This window comes from Anomalospiza imberbis, chromosome Z (genome assembly GCF_031753505.1).
Source record: "Anomalospiza imberbis isolate Cuckoo-Finch-1a 21T00152 chromosome Z, ASM3175350v1, whole genome shotgun sequence".
Taxonomy (NCBI): domain Eukaryota; kingdom Metazoa; phylum Chordata; class Aves; order Passeriformes; family Viduidae; genus Anomalospiza; species Anomalospiza imberbis.
In genome coordinates this window covers 70,243,959-70,262,251 of record NC_089721.1, presented here as the reverse complement: position 1 = coordinate 70,262,251, position 18,293 = coordinate 70,243,959, and the positions used below count along the sequence as shown (strand labels likewise).

The window sequence follows — 18,293 nt, the reverse complement described above, 5'->3', positions numbered from 1 at the left end:
AACTTTTAATAAAGCTTTTTAAAGGATAATGCACTTCCTATATGTTCTTACAAAGAAAGTAGTGTAATGCAAACAAGGTAATAGCTAAGATACTGATATGCTGGCTACAACTGAAAAATCCTCTGCATTCTAGAACTCGGAGGATCTGTTCATCATCTCCCAAACTTCTTGAAGACTGAAGCAGTACTCTGCTGGTTCTAAAGTTTAAAGATATCTGAGTAATTATTTCAGGCCTTGTGCCAAAGATTGCTTGAACATCTTGCAGAGATGACTTAGTTCTGAAAATATGCGTGCAGATAGGCAATAGTAGACTTGCAAGATATCCTCTCCAAAGTTCTGGGATAAAGATTTAAAACAACAAAATCTCCAGCCTTTCCTTGCCTTTCAGGATGTAGCTAATTTTTCTTGCCTGTGATTTCCCCTAAATGTGCCCTGGCAAAATACCACTTCCTCTTGTATGTAACATTATGGAAGAATATTTTGCTGGAGAAATATAGTGTATAGAAACAACCAAGGAAGAATAAGGAAGTAATTTATTTTTTATTCAGCCTGCATGATAAACTTCATTCTGCACTCTGAATCTACTGCCAAGTAGAAAAGGACTATCCTACTCACAGATACATGAAAAATCTAATGGATAGTTACCTTTATTAATCAGTTGATTTATTTACTGTAAACCTTTTCACTTGCAAGTAGTGTTTGCATGCTTTAGGACAGAAAATTCATTATTCCTTCCCCCTCCCCTGGTAAGTTTTGTGTAATTACCTGAGCTTTAAAGGTGAAAATTGTAGCTCTACAGACAAACATCATAAAACCGCCTTCAAAGAAGTGCGTCAGAAACACAAAGCAGTGGTAATGTGTTATCTTTTTTTATTATCATTGTTCTCAAGAGTAAATACTGTTGGTCTCTGATAAACACATTCAAGCAGCACAAACAACCCCGCAGCCAGCTCCTTTTGACAAAAAGCTGTTTTAGTGCCTGTCCTTCTCTAGGGAATGCTTGGGCATGAGCGACACTTAGAGGAAAGCAGCGATTACACACTTTGGCAGAATTTTTTGAAATTAGTTTTCAATATAACTAAATAAATATGTATAAATAAAATCATTTTCCTACCCATGCCGAGGCGGGGATATGGTGGGTGCCTCCGTTTGGATTTCGGGGAGCCCCAGCATCACTTTAGATGATTGGGGCTTGCTGAGTTTGGCTCCAGGTCCTGCTGATAACACCTCCTTCTCAGACATCAAACTGCTAGTTCCTTCATTTACTCTTCCTCTGGGGGAGCCCGTCCTCCCAGCACACACCAGATCCACATTTCTTCCCCTCACATTCCTGATTCACAGACATTGTCCAGCACCTGCACAGGATTTCCTTCAGGGATGCAACTGCTCAATGTGGTGCCATTCCCACATCTTCAGCTTGAACCACCAGTCACTGAATCTAACACTTTCCTATTTGCTTTCAGTTTAAGAAAAATCAGCCAATTTCTCTCAGGTCTCCTGAATGATCTCTGAAAAATTTCCAATACTCTTAGCTCGTAGACCCATAATGGTTTTCCTTTTTTCCAGTAATGGGTAGGAAGCTCACTCCCAGGTGAGGCTGAGTGCCACCTCCTGGAAGGTCTAACTCTATTTCTCCAAAATACTGTACAATAAACAGGGTAGAGATCATTGCTTTTGAAACATTTAGGATAGCCCAGGGGTCGGCATGCTGCTGGTGAAGTCTGATCACCCTTAGAGACAACTGGGGCAAACACTCTGCTGTACTTGTGTGGGGAAGAGGAATTAAGGACAATCACAGAGCCAAAAATGAATATTTTGGAGGGAGTTGTGGGCATGCAGAAATTCCCATGCAAGGAGTAGTGAAACTAGAGGTGACATTTTCTCACATGTTGCTCTTAAAGTCTTCTTTCCCTGCCCTGAGTAGTGGTAAAATATCTCAAGTGAAATTACCCCTCCCACCAAAGAATCACTTGGTTATGTTTCAGTGGAAATGTTTTTCCTCTATTTTCTACCCTGTGCAAATCAGACTTGTAAGGAAATGAAAGCTGCAACAAATGAAAGCTGTAGCACAGCCTGTTTCCTGCAGTACAATCAACTCTGGACTGCAGTCTGTAGATAATTTTTAGGCTTTTGAAAGAGGCTTATTAAATCCTACTATATGGTGTTCTCAGTTTAGAGGCTAAAGGTTTTACAAGTTGAGCTGTTAACATCTACCTGCTTCATCCTGAAGTATCAAGGCACTTGTATCTACATCTTTTTTAAGGAATTTCTGAACTACAGTGAAAGTGTGCTGGTTTGAAAATTGCAAGTAATTACATCTTCAGAGAAGAAAATTCTGCTTTCCCCACTTGAACTCATTCCCTCATAAAAATCAAATAATCTTAATTATTTTATTCATTTATTACTAAAATCAGATAATTTCAGAGAGGTGGTTAGCATCATTATCAATTCCTGTTCACTGCTGGAAGGCCTAAGTTTCCCTACAGAAAACTGGTAGCTCTTAAACACTCCCAAAAGGCCAAAGGAACATTGTGGGGTTTTCTGTGTGGAGTGTTGGGCACAGTTTAAGCAGCATTTTAAGGTTTGGAATGCATCCAGAGTCTCATGTCCCATGAAGAGCAGCTGAGAAGTTTGGGTTTGTCCTGTTTGGAGGGATGACCTCATGCTTCTTTGCAGCTTCCTGAGGAGGGGATGTGGAGAGGGAGCCACAGAACTCCCTGGGATCCAGTGACAGGATGGGTGGGAAAGGCTCAAAGCTGTTTCGGAGGAGGTTCAGGAACAGAGTTCCTACAGAGGTGATGGATACCCCATGCCTGACCCCTGCCTTAAAACAAATTATTTGGACAATAGCCTTAATGAAAGGTTTTAACTTTTCTCAGCTCTGGAATGGTCAGGCAGTTGAACTAGATGATTTTCATAGGAATATTTCTATTATTTCTATTTCTATTTCTATTTCTATTTCTATTTCTATTCTAATTCCCCATTTTTTTAAGGGCTTGCTGGAGGAGCCTGTTGATTTCACTCTTAGCTATCTCTTGGGCAGGGACTTCAGTTTTGTAGATAGCAAGCAAAATGATGTATTAAGGCTGAGATGACTCTAAGAATTACCTTATGGCTTGCCTCACATGCACACACTCCTCCATTCTCTATGGGGCTGCTGTGCAGAGAAAATTGCAGCAGGTTTATGTCTCACTCCCTCTTTTCATTCGTGAAGAGAGTAAACAAAACTGCAGCAGGGAAAAAGGAGGGAGAGAGGAGAGGAAGTGGTGTCCCGAGGGGCCAGGGCCCTTGGCATGGAGCTTATCCCATAAATGCTTTTGGACCTATCTACAGGAAACTCCTGGAGAAGGTCACTGCCTGAGCTGGCCGCTGAGCAGTGTTCCTGAGAGCCCAGGCAGTCAGTCAGGGCAGGCAGAGCCCAGGAAAAATATATCTTCAAGTTAAGGAATCCTGAAGACCAGACACTTCTTTACCTGCTTGCTCCCCGATTTTTTTATTCCATCATTTTCCAAATTGCAGATTATTGCACTTTCCAGCTGTGGTGCTTGGGAATTTATCTGCTCTACAATCTTTTGGCTTAATTGGGGCATCCAAGCCTGCAAAAAGCTCCATCTTTTGAGAGGTACCGAGGATGTTCTGGCACAGAAACTCATCTTCAGTGCCTTTCACTGGGCAGTATCTGTGTAAGGTAAGAAATTAGGCAGTTTGCAGAAAACAGCTCAGAGGAATAACATTAAAAATGTTATTTTTAATGCTGATATATTAAATGCTGATATATTAAATGAGGTTCACCAGAAGGTGTTACCTGTTCTTAAAACATGGAAATAGTATTACAAGCAACTTCTGCAGAAAAGAAGGTTGTGTCAACCATAGATCTTTATCCACCATGACAGAAGTTCTTAATGGAGCAGCAACAAGGTGCAAGATAAATTTTATATATTTTCCTAAGCAAATATAAATGCAGTTTGGTTGTTAGATTTGAGACTTAGGGAAAAACAAAAAGATTGGGCTGCTACATAGCTCCTCTATGTACACTTACACAGACATTCTGATTTTTCACCAAAACCCTGAGTCCTAAATATTTTAGGTTCATATTCATTACCAAGGAAAGCGTGTTAACATAATGGCAAATTGGTGGGGTTTTAAAATTATTGTTCTTTATAAAGAAAGTAGTTCACACAACAGTTTGGTGCAGTTTTGTATGCCATTTAAACATGACATACCATTCCATCCCAGTTTGTTTTCTAAGAGGAAAAAGCAGCTCATGAATTTTCCAAATGGGAAAGCAATCACAGATGCCTAACATCTGGAAATGGGAATGTGTGAGGATATCAGCAACTAAAATTCTTCTCGCTTTTTTTTTTTTTTTGGAGGCTTTTCTTTCAGCTCCATGTCAAGGTCTCTCCTGGTGCTCCAAGGCAGAATGGCCTTCCAGGATCTATTTCCCCCAGTTCTGCATGTTGAATAAAGATATTTCAGTGGCTGAAATGGTGTCAGTACAAAACTAATCAGTGGTAACTAAACATCAAATGTAAAATAATGACTGTTAATAGCTTTACTGCCCATTGGGGGGAAAACACCAAAATCCAAGCACCATTAATCAGCGATAGAAAAATGAAAAATTCAAATGGCAAACTAAAAAAGTGCAACTTTGGCAGAAAATTGAGAATACCTTTGAAAGGGATTATGTCTTAAGAATGCAGATATAGTTAATCACTAGTAAGTTTTCCACAAATAAAACATTGTATTTGGGGAAAATTTTTCAAGATAGTAAGAATTTTTTTTTCTGTATGTATTTAATGATACAAAATTTTTGTTTTTGATTTTTTTGTTTCTTTAAATAACTAAATAAATATTTCTGGTCAAGTGAAAAAAGAAACAAGAACAAGACAACCTGAAAGGTGTCTGGAAGTCTCCCTTCAGATACACATTCCTCATTTTTGTCACTATTTAGATCCAGATGTTTGTGATTCTAGAAATGCATTTGGCTGGGCAATATTAAGTATATCACAGCTGAGTGTTCCTCCCACAACTCTGAAAAAGTGGCATCTATCAGCATTGCAGATGGGGAGACGAGAAACCTTCAAACACGTATTTTTTAAATAAAGCTTCGTTCTGCAAGAAATTCTTAGGTCTGGCAGGTCACGAGTAAGGTGGGATGCATGAGGTCCAGAATCACCAAGAGGTCACAGCTGCAAAGCTTGCCACAGGTTTTCCAGCTGCCTGCTGAATCCAGCAGGTGGTGCCAGGAAATTGCAGTTATAATCTCTGCCACATTCCTCGAATCCCCTAAGCAAATTGTGATGCCAAAGCTCCCAAGACTGGATGGATGGATGGATGGATATTCCCAGATCCACTGAAGCCCCAGAGTGGTTCAGAAAAAGGCTTGGATATCTGAGGTGCTGCTGACCAGCAAGAGTTAGGAACAGGAGCAGGGCACCAAGTAAGCCTGTATGCACTAGAGCCATGAATTCTCCTCTGTACATTAAAATACATTTTTTTTTAATATAGCCTTTGACAGACTTGCCTGAGTCACAGGATGGTCTAAGTTAAGGGGATAAATAATGAGCATTGTCATACTGAAGTTTTATGACTGATAAAACTCAGAATTTAAAAAAAAACCCTCAAGAATTGTCTTTATTACTTAGTCTATGCCTTCACCTTTACTCTGAAAAAATACAAGGAATTCATCTTCTCTGTAACAGAAAATGTCATAATTAATACAATCATCTCCTTTTCCCATCACCTTTATACCTTGAACTGTGTCATTACATGCTTGCTTGAGAATTTTGGCAAACAGCAGTTAATAAGCCCAGAGAGCGTAAGAACACCTTAATGAGATAATCTATTTTGAAGGGGAAGGAGAATCTATAAAATTGCAATTATACTTCAAATGATGCTTTCAAGATCCACAGTTAAATTGAATCATTAATAAACTATTTTTTCAAGTTGTATCAAAAATCACTCTTTTGCACTTGGAATTTTGGATGCAAGGTAGCAAAAGGTCTTTGGTTATAAACAAGCTTTGTGTTTCCAGATCAAAGCACATTTCCCTTTTTTTTCAGCATCTTCTTTGGGTATAACAGAGATGGCTCATTATGCTGCTATAGTTTATGGGATGGAGGGTGATGTTTGTACCAGCAGTACAGAGTCTTTATTTGCAGCAAAAATAATGCCTCAGCCATAATGCTCATCAGAGGAACCTGAAGAACTCAAACCCCACCTTGTGTTGCTTGCATTTTTGTCTGCAGAACATCAGCTACCAAAAATCTACCTAGATCTGATCCCAGACAAAAGACAGGCAGGGCTGCTCCCTGTGCAGGATCAGCCTAGGGAGACTGAAGGTGATTAAGTAGGAGCTGAGAGAGAAAACTTCTGTCTCAACTGCAGCACCACACAGAAACTAGAACTGCTAAATGCAACCAAAGACAAGGAGATTGGTGGTGGACTAAGACTGAAGACTTGGCTACTCCTCATTCTGAACTGGCTTGGCTTTTAGAAGGACTCCACTGAAAGCCAGGGAAAATAGAGAACAACCACAAGGTAAGAAAAAGTCTCTTGGACACGGGCAGGAAACAGAACCATGGAATCTGCTGAGTTGGAAGGGAGCATTCAGTCTATCTCCTGGCTCTACACAGCCCCAACAATCCCAGGCTGTGCCTGACCATAGCAGTGTCCTAATATTCCCTGAACTGTCAGGATTGGTGTTGTTACCACTGCCCTGGGAAACCAGCTCCAGTGCCCAACCACCCTCTGGGAGAAGAACCTTTTCCTGATACCCAATCTAAACCTGAAAGCCCTGACCCAGCTTCAGGCTTCAGGTCCTGTCACTGGGCAACAGAGTGAAGAGATCAGTGCCTGCCCTTCCTCTTCCCCTCCTGAGGATTTTGGAGATTCCAGTGAGTCTCCCCTCACTCTCGTCTCCAAGTGCCCTCAGTCCCTACACCCCTGTCCAGACCCCTCCCCATCCTCACTGCCCTCTCCAACAGCTCAATGCCCCGATCACCCTTTTGTTAAAGAAACACTTTACACACCATTTCAGTACTCCTTGCCTGGGAAATCAACGTTAGAAATATTAACATTAAAAAAATACACAGTGCAAATTACATAACGATAAAAAAGTTGCTTAAACCAATGTTACAATTTGCTGATTCTATCAAGAAGGAGTTAAGACATATCCCCAAGCAGTTCCCAAAACCAGGATGAAATGGTACAGTCCCAAAGCAATAAAACAGCACAAAATTCTGTTTCCCTTACAGGAGTCACCAGTTTACTCTGACCATCACTGGTTAGGAAAATTAATGAAAAACTAAGAAATTTTTTTATTTCAACACGAGCAACTACTACCAGCAAAGGCATGCTGCACATCTGATTAACTTTTTAACAATTAGGAGCTCTGACATGTGAACAGATAAAAAGCAGAAAAGTCAAAACCCAGGTTTAGTAAGGCAGGTAGTGGAATGTGCTGTTATGTGTAAGAAATGTTTCTTCAAATACTGCCATCCTTTGAATGCCAGCTCTTAGCAGTACTGAATTGTTCAATCTTATACACTGATTATGTGTTTTAGTGACACACTTTCCTTCTGAAACTGAAGGACTCAAAGGTGAACAAAATTTATGGGCAAAAGTTGGGCTGAATAGTGTCTACTCACAAAAAAAGCCACAACTTATTAGTGACAAAATACTTTAGACATCATACATATCAGTGTTACACATGTTTTTCAGCTATATTAAAAACAATATTCAACATAAAAATTATTTTCAGCCAAACTAAAGAACTACACAACAGTTTCCTGCATCAAGTAAATAATTAAAAATATATCCCCTGCAAGAATCAGCACAGAAAAACTCCAGATCTTCTGCAAGCTGCACTTTATCTCACTGCACACAGGAGGACAGAAACAATAATTGTAAGGGTTTGTATCTGCACGTACAGCCTACAGACCCTTGAAGGGAACACAACTCAGTAAAATCTCACTACTCTGAACACTTTCAGTTAAATTTGTCTGCAAACAAAAAGATCCATGGAACTTAGGTGTTTGTCTAATCAGGGAAAATGTTTAGACAGAACAGATAGGAAGCTCAAGTCACCATTGGAATACAAAGAATAAAAATACTGCAGAAATCTGTAATGTACGTTGCTCAATACTGATTATCTACAAGGTTGTTATTCAAAGGTCACTGACCACTATAATTATTTCACAAACCAATCTGTTTTTACAGGTCTTAATCGTATAAATACTGGTTTTGTCAATACACTGCCACATTAAAAATATATGATCATTTATATCAAGAATAATTCATTCTGTTTTTTCTGTTCATCTGTAGCAAAAAGCATTGCTCAACTGATTACTCTGTGTACTTCAGCAAAAAATAAATGAGAAGTATTTGGTTAAAACACAGCCTTAACTCCTAAAACTAACATGTGACTAAAAACACTTCCTACGGTGACGCAGGGCTCTTATCTAGAAAAATCTTAACAGTTTCTGAAAACTCAGCAAACAAGTAACAAGACAATTAAAAGTCTTTCATGCTGTTAAATTTATCTAAATTTATGTTTAAATTTACCTCCTGCTTTTCAGCATCAAGTATTCCCCATGCTTTGAAAACAAGAAGCCACGGGATTGTAAGAAAGGCTCATTTAACATGTTTTTATAGAGACTCTGCTATCAAGAATATTAGGAACTAAAACATCTCCATATCATGGGCATTATCAATTTCAATAGCATCCTCAGGTTCCATCTTTGCCTCGTGGTGCCCCTCCTGCAGGTCATCCAGGGAAGCCAGAGCCTCGTTTGTGTCACTGGCAAAAGTCTCCCGAGATGCATCATCATATTCCTGCAGGTTAAGCCCCTTGATGGCCTTTTTCATCTTCTTCCCCAGAACTTGTATCCTCCTCTTCTTGGCAGCTTTCCTGTTTTCATACTGCTTTTGGTTTTCCAGGTAGAATATTTCCTTGAAAGAAGTAAATAACAACAACAACAACAATTTATTTTGCGTATTCATTTTACTGGTATTTCCTAAAAAAAGGAAAGTGGAGTAATAAAAAACCACACAAACCTACAAATAATTGTCAATATTTAACTAAGCTACTTGTTATTGAGAGCAGAAGTGTGAGAAAAGACTGCACTTAAGGAAGAGGAGTAGAACAGAAAATTTCTTTTCTAACAATGTAAAGTAATCAGACTAGCAACTTTTAAAGCTTTTTTCTGACCACTGTAAGCTATGAAAGGATGTTGGGGTTTTATTTTCCTGTTTCTTTTTTTTTCCCCAAACAAAAAAATCACAATGTTGACACAGAGTTGACTTTTTTCTCAATTCCCAGTACTAGACCATTAAAGGGTATACAGAATTACCTCTAGCCACCTACAAGCAAAATAAAAACTCTAACAAAAACTCTTTTAAAAAAGTAACATAGGCCATCAAAAAAAAAAAAATCTCAGAGAAATAATGTTTACAAGCTTACAAAACTGATTTAAAGAGCATCACAGTGAGCAATTCAGATTAGGTTCAGACCACCAACTCATTTAATGAAAAATTCTGCCTGGTGCCACAGCTGGAGTGATACAGGACAAAAATATTCTTCTGGGAGACCTGCATTCAATCCATGCACCGTGACAAAAAGCTCCAGGGGGAGAAACACAATGTGGACAACTTTGCTGTAAAGAATTCAAATATAGAGATTTGGAAAATCTAACATTGACCTCTGCCAGACTCTACAACCTCATCTTCCTCAACAGGTTTTTGTTCCTGGCAACATGCAAAAGTGAGTTCTCTCTGCTTAGAGTTAAGAGCAATTCAACAATTTTTGAGTAGGTCTTTTATCTTTCACCTGTCTTTTGAATGTGAAAGCCTGGTTTCAATGGAATATACAGTTACATTTGTTACAAGTTAGAGACTTTCAGTCGTGACATTTCTAGTAGGAGGAAAAAAACCCAAATGAGAATGTACATTTGAACTCCTGACATTTTTACCTTGATTTTTTCTTCTTTGATGCTCGGTGTGTTCTTCAGCAGGTTTAAATAGACACCCCCAGGTGTTCTTCTCCTGGTGCCATTCTTAACAGGGAGAGAGGAAATTTGTAATAGCATACTTAATGCTAAGTGTTGACAAAAAAAATAGCCTCTAAGGCAAAACTCAGTGTTGAGACAGAATAAAGCCAATTTAAGTTCTGGTGTGTCAAATACCACATGAAAATAACCTTGGCTGTGTCTCATTTGTGACTGAATTAGTCATACGAAGGTCAACAATCAGCCTACTAAATCTGGACAGGAAAATCATGAAGCTACAAAAAAAAATCCTACAGAATGTAATGTTAAGTTGTTAAAACCACACAATAAACCTGATTTTGCTAGTGAAGAAACAAAATACGAATAATATTCTAATTACTTTCACAGCCATCTGCAACAAGTTATGCACTAAGTTAAACACTCAGAGCATTCCTAACACTTAAGCCCAGTAAAATGTCTAAAATAAATCTAATAAAATTATGTTCATGTCAGGGTTTTTTTTATAATTGTGCTCAGAAATGCTTCAACTTGTCTGTGTTATCTACAGGATTTTGCATTTCTGTTGAAGCATAGGAAACACAACCTGTACTTTAAAATTCCTCCCCACATGTTCAACCCAGAAATTTTCAATGCAGCAGCAGCAGTGCATGAAATGGGCTCAGCTTTGAAACATGTGTAAATTACAAGTGCTAATTATTATACTGTTGTTCAATTAAAATTTGCAGTATAGAACACTGCTTTTACTCCAGTAAAAACTGGATGATGCTAGTGCAAAATGTGATACTTTCCTGCTAAATAATATACTATATAATCTAAAAATTCCAAGAACAGGGATGGTCAGATTTTAAGTAGGTTCTTGAAACAGCACATGTGAACATTTTTTTATCACCTGTATTTCATGGTGCCTTTTGTGATCTGCCTTTCAAAGAGCACACTCCTCTGCTCTGAAAGCAACCTGTGTCTCCAGGAGCTGTGTCCCTTCATCTTCTCTGTTAAACACTTTTTAATTTAGCTTTCAGGACAACAGAATGCTTCTAACACAACTAGCTAGCTGGAATTTATTGCCTTTTGTTTTTTGAAAGAGGAAAGTGGGTTTTTTTAGGGCTTTTTTTTTTTTTTAGATTGTGCTCCCCTACTTGTTTTTTACCTCCTCTCTACTTCCAAGTGATGGAACTTAAAAACTATAATCAAGTGAAAGTACCTCCAAATTCTTACCCACAGCTTTTCTTACCCACTGTGTTTTTTGCACTGAAGCTCATTATTTAACAAGAACAAAAACAAACCAAAAATTGAGAACTTAACCATGGAGTATAGGGGTTTTTACCATGATTTTAACAGAAATTAGTGCTCAGTTTTGTTCTGCTGATACACAAGCCAGTGGTTCCCTAATTAAGCCAACAGTTTTCTTTTTGGGAGTTATTCTGCAAATGGGATGTTGGAAATGCTGGTTTTTATTCAAGCCTGAGAATCCTTCATCCTCAAGGATGAGGGAAAGATTCCAAGGAGAGCCACAGTAACAGACACAACATTATCCCTACAAATCAGATGCCAACCTCAGCACAACAACCTGGGTAATCTCCAGGTCCATTCACCTTATCGTTTGCTCAAATCCTGCTGGAAGGTTACACTGATGTTTATTAGGGGAGTCTAATGGCAAGGGAAGGCCATAAAACTCCAGGAGAACATGTCCAGCACGACAGACTTGCAACAGCACTCTGTGAAAATTCTGCAAGTAAAAAGCTGTGTTGCCCTGTCTGTCCCTGGCAAGCCCACAGGATGACAATTTCCTTACCACGATGAACAGTCCACCATTCTGTTCTACTTCAGCTGTTTCCATCAGCAGCTCGATGGCTTTTCTCTTCCCAATTGTTTTCACTACTCGAGCAATTAAGTCCTTCTTTGGCTCACAAAGTCTGAACAGAGAGAGGAAAAAAAAATAAAAGAGGCACATTTATTGTCAGGATAATTCCTTGAGTATAACTGACTGTGGAACTTCCACAATTAATACTTCATTTTGTGCTGAAGAGTCTATGTGTTCAAATGTGTTTAAATGGTTTATTGAATTAGATTTCAAAATACTGAGCTTCTGAAGCATGTTTTTTCCCTGCAGCATACATTTTTAAAACTTGTTTCAATGAAAATGCCTTGAGTGGTTATTTTTCTTCTACTGATGTGTGAAATATCAAATCAAAAACAAAACTGCAAAGACCTGCATAAACCTCTCAAATCAAAGTATAAAAGCTTCTTGTGCATTTAACAGTTAAAATTAACTTTTTACAGTTAAATCAGCAACTGGAGAAAACAGGAAGTATACAAGTTCCCCTGTATCATGTGCCACTTCAGTCAAACCTCCATAATAAAGAAGAAATCAGTTTATTGACTGATCTACGATAATCTACAAATATCAAACAAACCAACAAGAAAAATTACACTACATCCAGAACCCTACTGATACAGCTCAGTGCCACCACTACAATTAGAAAAAAAAAGGCTTCTGACCTATTTCAATGAAGCTCTATACAACAAAAAGGAGTTTATTTTAAGAAATACGCTTGAACTTTTCAAATTAAGAAATCAGGAACTACACAGAACTATTAACAGCATTAATAACTAATTGTTGTAGTGTTACCAGATTCTGAAGTAATATCACATGCATAAAAACAACTATGACCAATAAAGCCAAGTTTTATTTAAATGTCAAGCTGAGTGTCAGTAAATCTTCAAAGTCTTGTTTCTCATTTAACATAATTTTCTTCCCTTGCACCACTAAAAGAGGAGTATGGCAGTCTAACTCCATCCAAAACACTGCACTGTCCAAGCTGCAGTGTTATCTACGGTTATCTACAGTTTCAAAGGTTTAGAACTTAGAACAGATTTTTGTGGTGACCATAGCATGTGTGCATTAGTGTCAAACTCGAAACAACCATTGGGTATTTCCCCAAAAAAATCTGTAAATCTGTATAATGAGAAGCAGTATTTTTCCTTGCCCTGTTCCCAAATAACAAACAAGCCCTAGTGGCTCTGTACAATACCAAACAGCCCTAGTGGCTCTGTAAATAAAAATATAAAAATTCGAAGAAACAGGCAGTATTATTTGGATGTTTCTACAAGATCACCAGCCAGAGTGATGCATTTTTATCCCAGGATTTTGGAAGTGTTTTTTGTGATCTTTATGCCTTGAGAAGGCTGACCTAGAACAGAGTCCAGACAGAGCTAAAAGAATAAAGTAGGGATTTATTAGAAGGCCTCAACAGATTCATCTTAGGCAGCACAAGAGCCCAGCCATGGCTACATCCCATGTGAACCCAAAATCATCACAAAAATGGATGACCAGTCACGAGGTCTCTCACTTTCATAGGTTCTGGTCCATTTACATATTGGAGTTCATTGCCCAGTTCCAGCTTTAGCCCATGCAGTCCCATCCTTCTTGTTTTTCTCTCTCCAGCCCAACGTTGTTTGTCCTCTTGGCCCTGAGATTTGGATCATTTGTCCTTGGTGCCCAACTAGAGAAGGAATTGTTTTGTCTCCCTGCTCTGTGAAGAGAGCTTATCATCCCCTAATATGAAGCCCAGACCCACACACTAAAGCAGCACAGAACCTGAAAAACAAAAAAGCTAAAACCTGAGGCATCAATCTGGTGTGACACCTTATTTAGCAGCATTGGAGCTCCCCCCCACCCCACTTCTTTCTAGCAACCACCAATACTTAGTGAAGATGCACCATTATTTAACTCACCGATAAGCAATTTCATCTGCCACTTTTTCATCTGAATCTTCCTCTGTTATCTCAAACCTTCCCTTGTATTTCATCTCTTGCCTTTCCCCCAGTCTGTCTTTCACGGGCCGCTTCTGTTTGAGGAAGCCCTGCCCGTTTTCCTCCTCTGCCGGCAACGTCTTCTTGTCATCGTGCATGTATTCATCCAGCTCCTTATCCAAAGTCTCTGCCTCCTTCTGCTGGGCTTCCTTCATCAGCTTTTTAGCCAGCAGGTAGTTGTAAGTCTCAGACTGCCTGCTCCTGTCAATTGAACCGTCCATGCCCAGAATCCCCAGCTCGGTTGCCACAGCATCCTGGTTCTGCTCCTGGAGCACGGCGCCCCAGATGTTGTTGACCTTCTTCCTGCGCAGAGCAGCCTGTTTTTGGTGGCTCTGGCTGAGCTGGAAGGGCTCGGGTTTGCCAGGGGAGAAGTTGAAGCATTTCTGCCTCTTTTGCTTCCACAGGCAGCTGTCGTCATCGGAGTCCTCGCTGCTCTCCTCGCTGGAGTCCAGGCTCTTTGTGGTCCTGTAAGGAACACTGGGAGCACAGGATGAGAGGCTGCTCTGGAAGGGCCTGCAGGAATCACTGCCAGCATGCAGATTCTGGAATTAAAAATGAATCAGAATTTATTATTCAATGAAAATTAGAAGGGCTATCAAGTTGTCGATCAGCTAAAATACATAATTCTGACCCTCGTGGCCATGCAGACCTCCTCGAGCATCTCCTGGGTGCCAGCACAGGGGCATCCTTTGAAACTCCTGTATTTTGAGTGTGTGAGCATGAAACACAGCATGGCTGACACAGAAACATGTCAGGAGCTGCACTTCTCCTCAAGGCAAACTTTGCTGAGCAAAAATTATTACAGAACTGGAAAAGCGATGAATATGAGCAAACTGGACAAAGATGCAAGATGCACAGCAGGCTCTAAGAACAGTAAAATACCAGAACAACACAGCAACCTACCAGAGCTTTGTCTACCATCAGAGAAGTTAATAATCTCTCTGCAGTTTCAAGTGAGAAGACCAAATCACCAAAAATAAACCCTAAAATAAACCCACAAAACTGGGACAGTGCTCATACTAAGGGTGTTCTGTGATCCCGGCTCAGTCAGGACAGCACATGACCAACTTGGGGACAGCAAAACCTTTACAGACCACCCATTTTCCCTCCTTTAAATCAACAAGACACTATGGATTAACTATGTCTTATGAATTAGAACAAACACTCCCCACCAAAAAATCATTCCACTGATACACAAATACTCAAGAAATGCTTTTACTTCTAATTCCAGTTATTCCCTGACTGATTTCTTATCATAAAGTTATATGCAGTCCCATTATCTTTCAAAATAAGATCTCTTCCTTCACTTTCAAGTGAAATAACAATTCTTTCTTTAGCCTTACTGTTTTCATCAACACGGCACTGTTTCTTCTTTCTCCAAAGAGGAAAAGGGAAGTATTCAACTTACCACGTTATGAAATACAAACCTTCAATTTGAAATGTAATGCAAAAACCCCAAACCCAGCATAAATTAAAAAAGACTGAACATTTCTGTAAAAAAAATATTTTGTGCTTCATTTCTCCAACTATATTGCAAAGATCAAAATAACTGGAGAGAATAAAATTCGTTACACATGCAGTATCACACACTGATCTTTGAAATCTTTTTTGCTCTGTACACTGCTGTGAATACCTCATACTCTCAGTACAAATTCCTCACAGAATAAATTCCTCATGCCCTCTGCGAATCACAGACTGGTTTTGGTTGGGAGGTTTCGCTGTAGAGCAGGACAGGAAAGAAAATTACTCCAAATCAAAGGAAAAGAGAATGAACTCCGCTTTATTTCAAATGCACCGCTCTATTTATAGAGAACATCATGCCGACTAATTTTATTGGTTTTAGAGTAAAAACACTCACACCACTGGTGTGCAGTGAATGACGCACGGTGGCAGAACATATCTATAAAAATGTGAACAAGATAGATTAGAGAATTATTTACATTCTTTCCCAAATGTCTCCCAGGCTCTCGCCTGGTTAGAAAACCTTCTCTTTTTCTCTCTGACTGAACTGAGAATATCCACAGGGAGGGACATTAAATTCCATCCAGTGCCAGCCCTGCCATGGCAGGGACACGTTCCACTGCGCCAGGCTGCTCCCAGCCCCAGTGTCCAGCCTGGCCTCGGGCACTGCCAGGGATCCAGGGGCAGCCCCAGCTGCTCTGGGCACCCTGTGCCAGGGCCTGCCCACCCTGCCAGGGAACAATTCCTGATTGCCAGTGTCCCATCCAGCCCTGCCCTGCGGCCCTGGGAGCCGTTCCCTGTGTCCCGTCCCTCCAGCCCTCGGCAATTGTCTCTCTCCATCTTTCCTGCAGCCCCTCCAGGCCCTGCAAGGCCACCCTGAGCTCAGCCCAAAGCTTCTCCTGCCCAGGTGAGCAATGGCAGCTGTGCCAGCCTTTCCTGCCGGCAGAGCTGCTGCGTCCCTCTGCTCATCCTGGAGCCTCCTCTGGCCTGGCTCCAGCAGCTCCAGCTCCTCCCTGCGCTGGGCACTTCGGGCTGGTGGCGGAGGGGACATAACGGGACACAGGGAGACACGGGGACAGCGCTGGCATCTCTCCCGGACACGGAGAGACGCGGGCGAGCCGCGGGGTCCCGGGCTGGCAGCTGGCAGCGCTCGGGGCTCTCTGCGCGGTCGCCCGGCGGCTCGCCCCCGTCGTCGCCGCTGTCCCCATTGTTCCCGCGCGCGCCACGCGCCCGGCGCGGCAGCGGCTCCGCGGGGAGAGCCGGGCGGCACCGGCGCAGGGACAGCCCGGAGCGCAGCGACAGCCAGGGCGCAGGGGCAAGCCAGCGGCCCCGGGAGAGGCCACCAAGCCCCGGGAGAAGCCCCCGGCCCGGGAACGAGCGCCCCACGCCGGCACAACCCCCCCAGGCGCTGCCTCCGCGGCCTTCCCGCCCCCGCAGCCGCCGTCCCGGCGCTCCGGCCGCTGCCCAGCCTCACCTGCGCGGGGGAGCCGGCGCCGGGCATGTCCGAGGCGGAGTCGGACAGCTCGCCGTCCTCCACGTCGCCGTCCATGCCCCGCAGCTCCTGCGCCATGTCCCGGCGGAAGGGCGGAGCGCGGCGGCGGGGCGGGACAGCGCGTCCATCCGGGGCCGGCCCGGCCGCGCTCCTCCTTCCCGGCTGCGGAAGGGCCTCATGGGGGAAGGAAGCGGGGCTTCCCTGCCCCGGGCGGCCGGCGGGGCTCTGCGATGCTCGGCACAAGCGTTGCGGGGTGTGGGAAGCGGCGGGTTTGCCTTCAGCCGAGTGTTCCTTGGGGCGGTGTCTCGGGGTGCCATCAAGGCTGATCAAGAGGGAGGAGGTTCGTTCTCATCAGTGGCACCGGCAGCGGGTGCATCCCGTCGTCGGGGACGTCCTGGAATTGACGAGCTGGAAGGGTGTAGTAAATAAAGGTGTGGAGAAGACAAGGCTGTGAAGGAATTCATGTGGAAAATGCATTATTTTATGATTGGCTTTTCGCAAATGTTAAAATGAATATTATATGTCTAATGTTAGAAAGTTATGCTGTACTAATTCTCTTGAGTGCTGTGTTAAATACAGTTTTAGGTTATAACATAATGTTAAAATAGAAACTCTGTGATGTAAGATTTTTTTATTAGCTCAAGAAAGGGATAAGATAATCAAACTCTTCACACAGAGATAACAGCAACAAGACAAAGAGTTACGGCCTCCTTATCAGAAAAGACAAACATTCTTCTACCTTCTCTCTGTCTTTATGGAACCACTAGCATTAAGGGGAAGAAGTTGACAAAAACCAGAGGAATTCTTAATTTGCAAGGAATTTATGCAACATGTACAAGATATATGAATATTCAACAGGCTGTTGCTTTTAAGGGTTATGCCTTTGTTCACAAGGCATGTTTTTGGCAGCTTAGTGTCCAAAAACATCAAGATGTCCGTACTTCTTTGTTTTTTACTGTCTTGTAATCGTCCTAACTCTACAATTTTATTACTCTAATTGTATTGCTATTTTTATAACCATTTTATTATTTTTAAACTTTAAAAAATTCTAAAAAAAAGTGATTGGCGTTTTTCACCAAAGAAATTCATTCCATGGAGGGGCAGAGCACTGGAATGACTTCCCAGGAAGGTTCTGGAGTATCCCCCTCTGGAAGCACCCCAAACCCGCCTGGCTGTGCTCCTGTGTCACCTGGTGACCCAGCCTGGGCAGGGGTCTGGGCTGGATGAGCTCCAGAGACCCCTTCCAGCCCCAACCGTTCTGTGGTTCTGTATTAGAAGAACAAAGAGCACTTAGCATCCCCCACTCAAGGACATCTGGGAACTAAGAAGCTTTAAGCTGATGGTGTTATTGCATGGTAATACCGGTGCTCGAGGTATTATTAGTTACTGATTGAGGAAAAAAAAAGCAAATCCAAGCAGATGTCTCATAATTCTTCAGCACATGCCAGCTGCTGGACAGGTACATTTTGACAGAAATAGAGCAGCACAGTTGATAAATCACTCCTACTGGAAACATC

At 41.6% G+C, this 18,293-nt stretch overlaps 1 protein-coding gene across 1 annotated transcript; it reads right to left on the bottom strand.

The window, feature by feature from the left end:
• Positions 1–8,068: 8,068 nt before the first annotated feature.
• PHAX (phosphorylated adaptor for RNA export) lies at positions 8,069–16,891 on the bottom strand. Its single transcript, XM_068177168.1, has 5 exons — positions 16,759–16,891; positions 13,746–14,365; positions 11,803–11,923; positions 9,975–10,058; positions 8,069–8,955 (listed from the first exon to the last, which is right to left on the bottom strand). Exons 1-5 carry the CDS (start codon positions 16,852–16,854, stop codon positions 8,686–8,688), a joined length of 1,191 nt encoding a protein of 396 aa, XP_068033269.1. The 5' UTR covers positions 16,855–16,891; the 3' UTR covers positions 8,069–8,685.
• Between the last annotated feature and the right edge of the window lie 1,402 nt (positions 16,892–18,293).

What these genes read in the sequence shown, in the direction of transcription:
- PHAX (XM_068177168.1), bottom strand. Translation starts at nt 16,854, where the DNA reads ATGGCGCAGGAGCTGCGGGGCATGGACGGCGACGTGGAGGACGGCGAG. An exon ending in GCAGATGAAATTGCTTATCG is followed by an intron (nt 11,924 to 13,745) that starts GTGAGTTAAATA and finishes CTCTCTGTTCAG; the next exon opens with ACTTTGTGAGCCAAAGAAGG. An exon ending in TCAAAGAAGAAAAAATCAAG is followed by an intron (nt 8,956 to 9,974) that starts GTAAAAATGTCA and finishes ACTTCTTTCAAG; the next exon opens with GAAATATTCTACCTGGAAAA.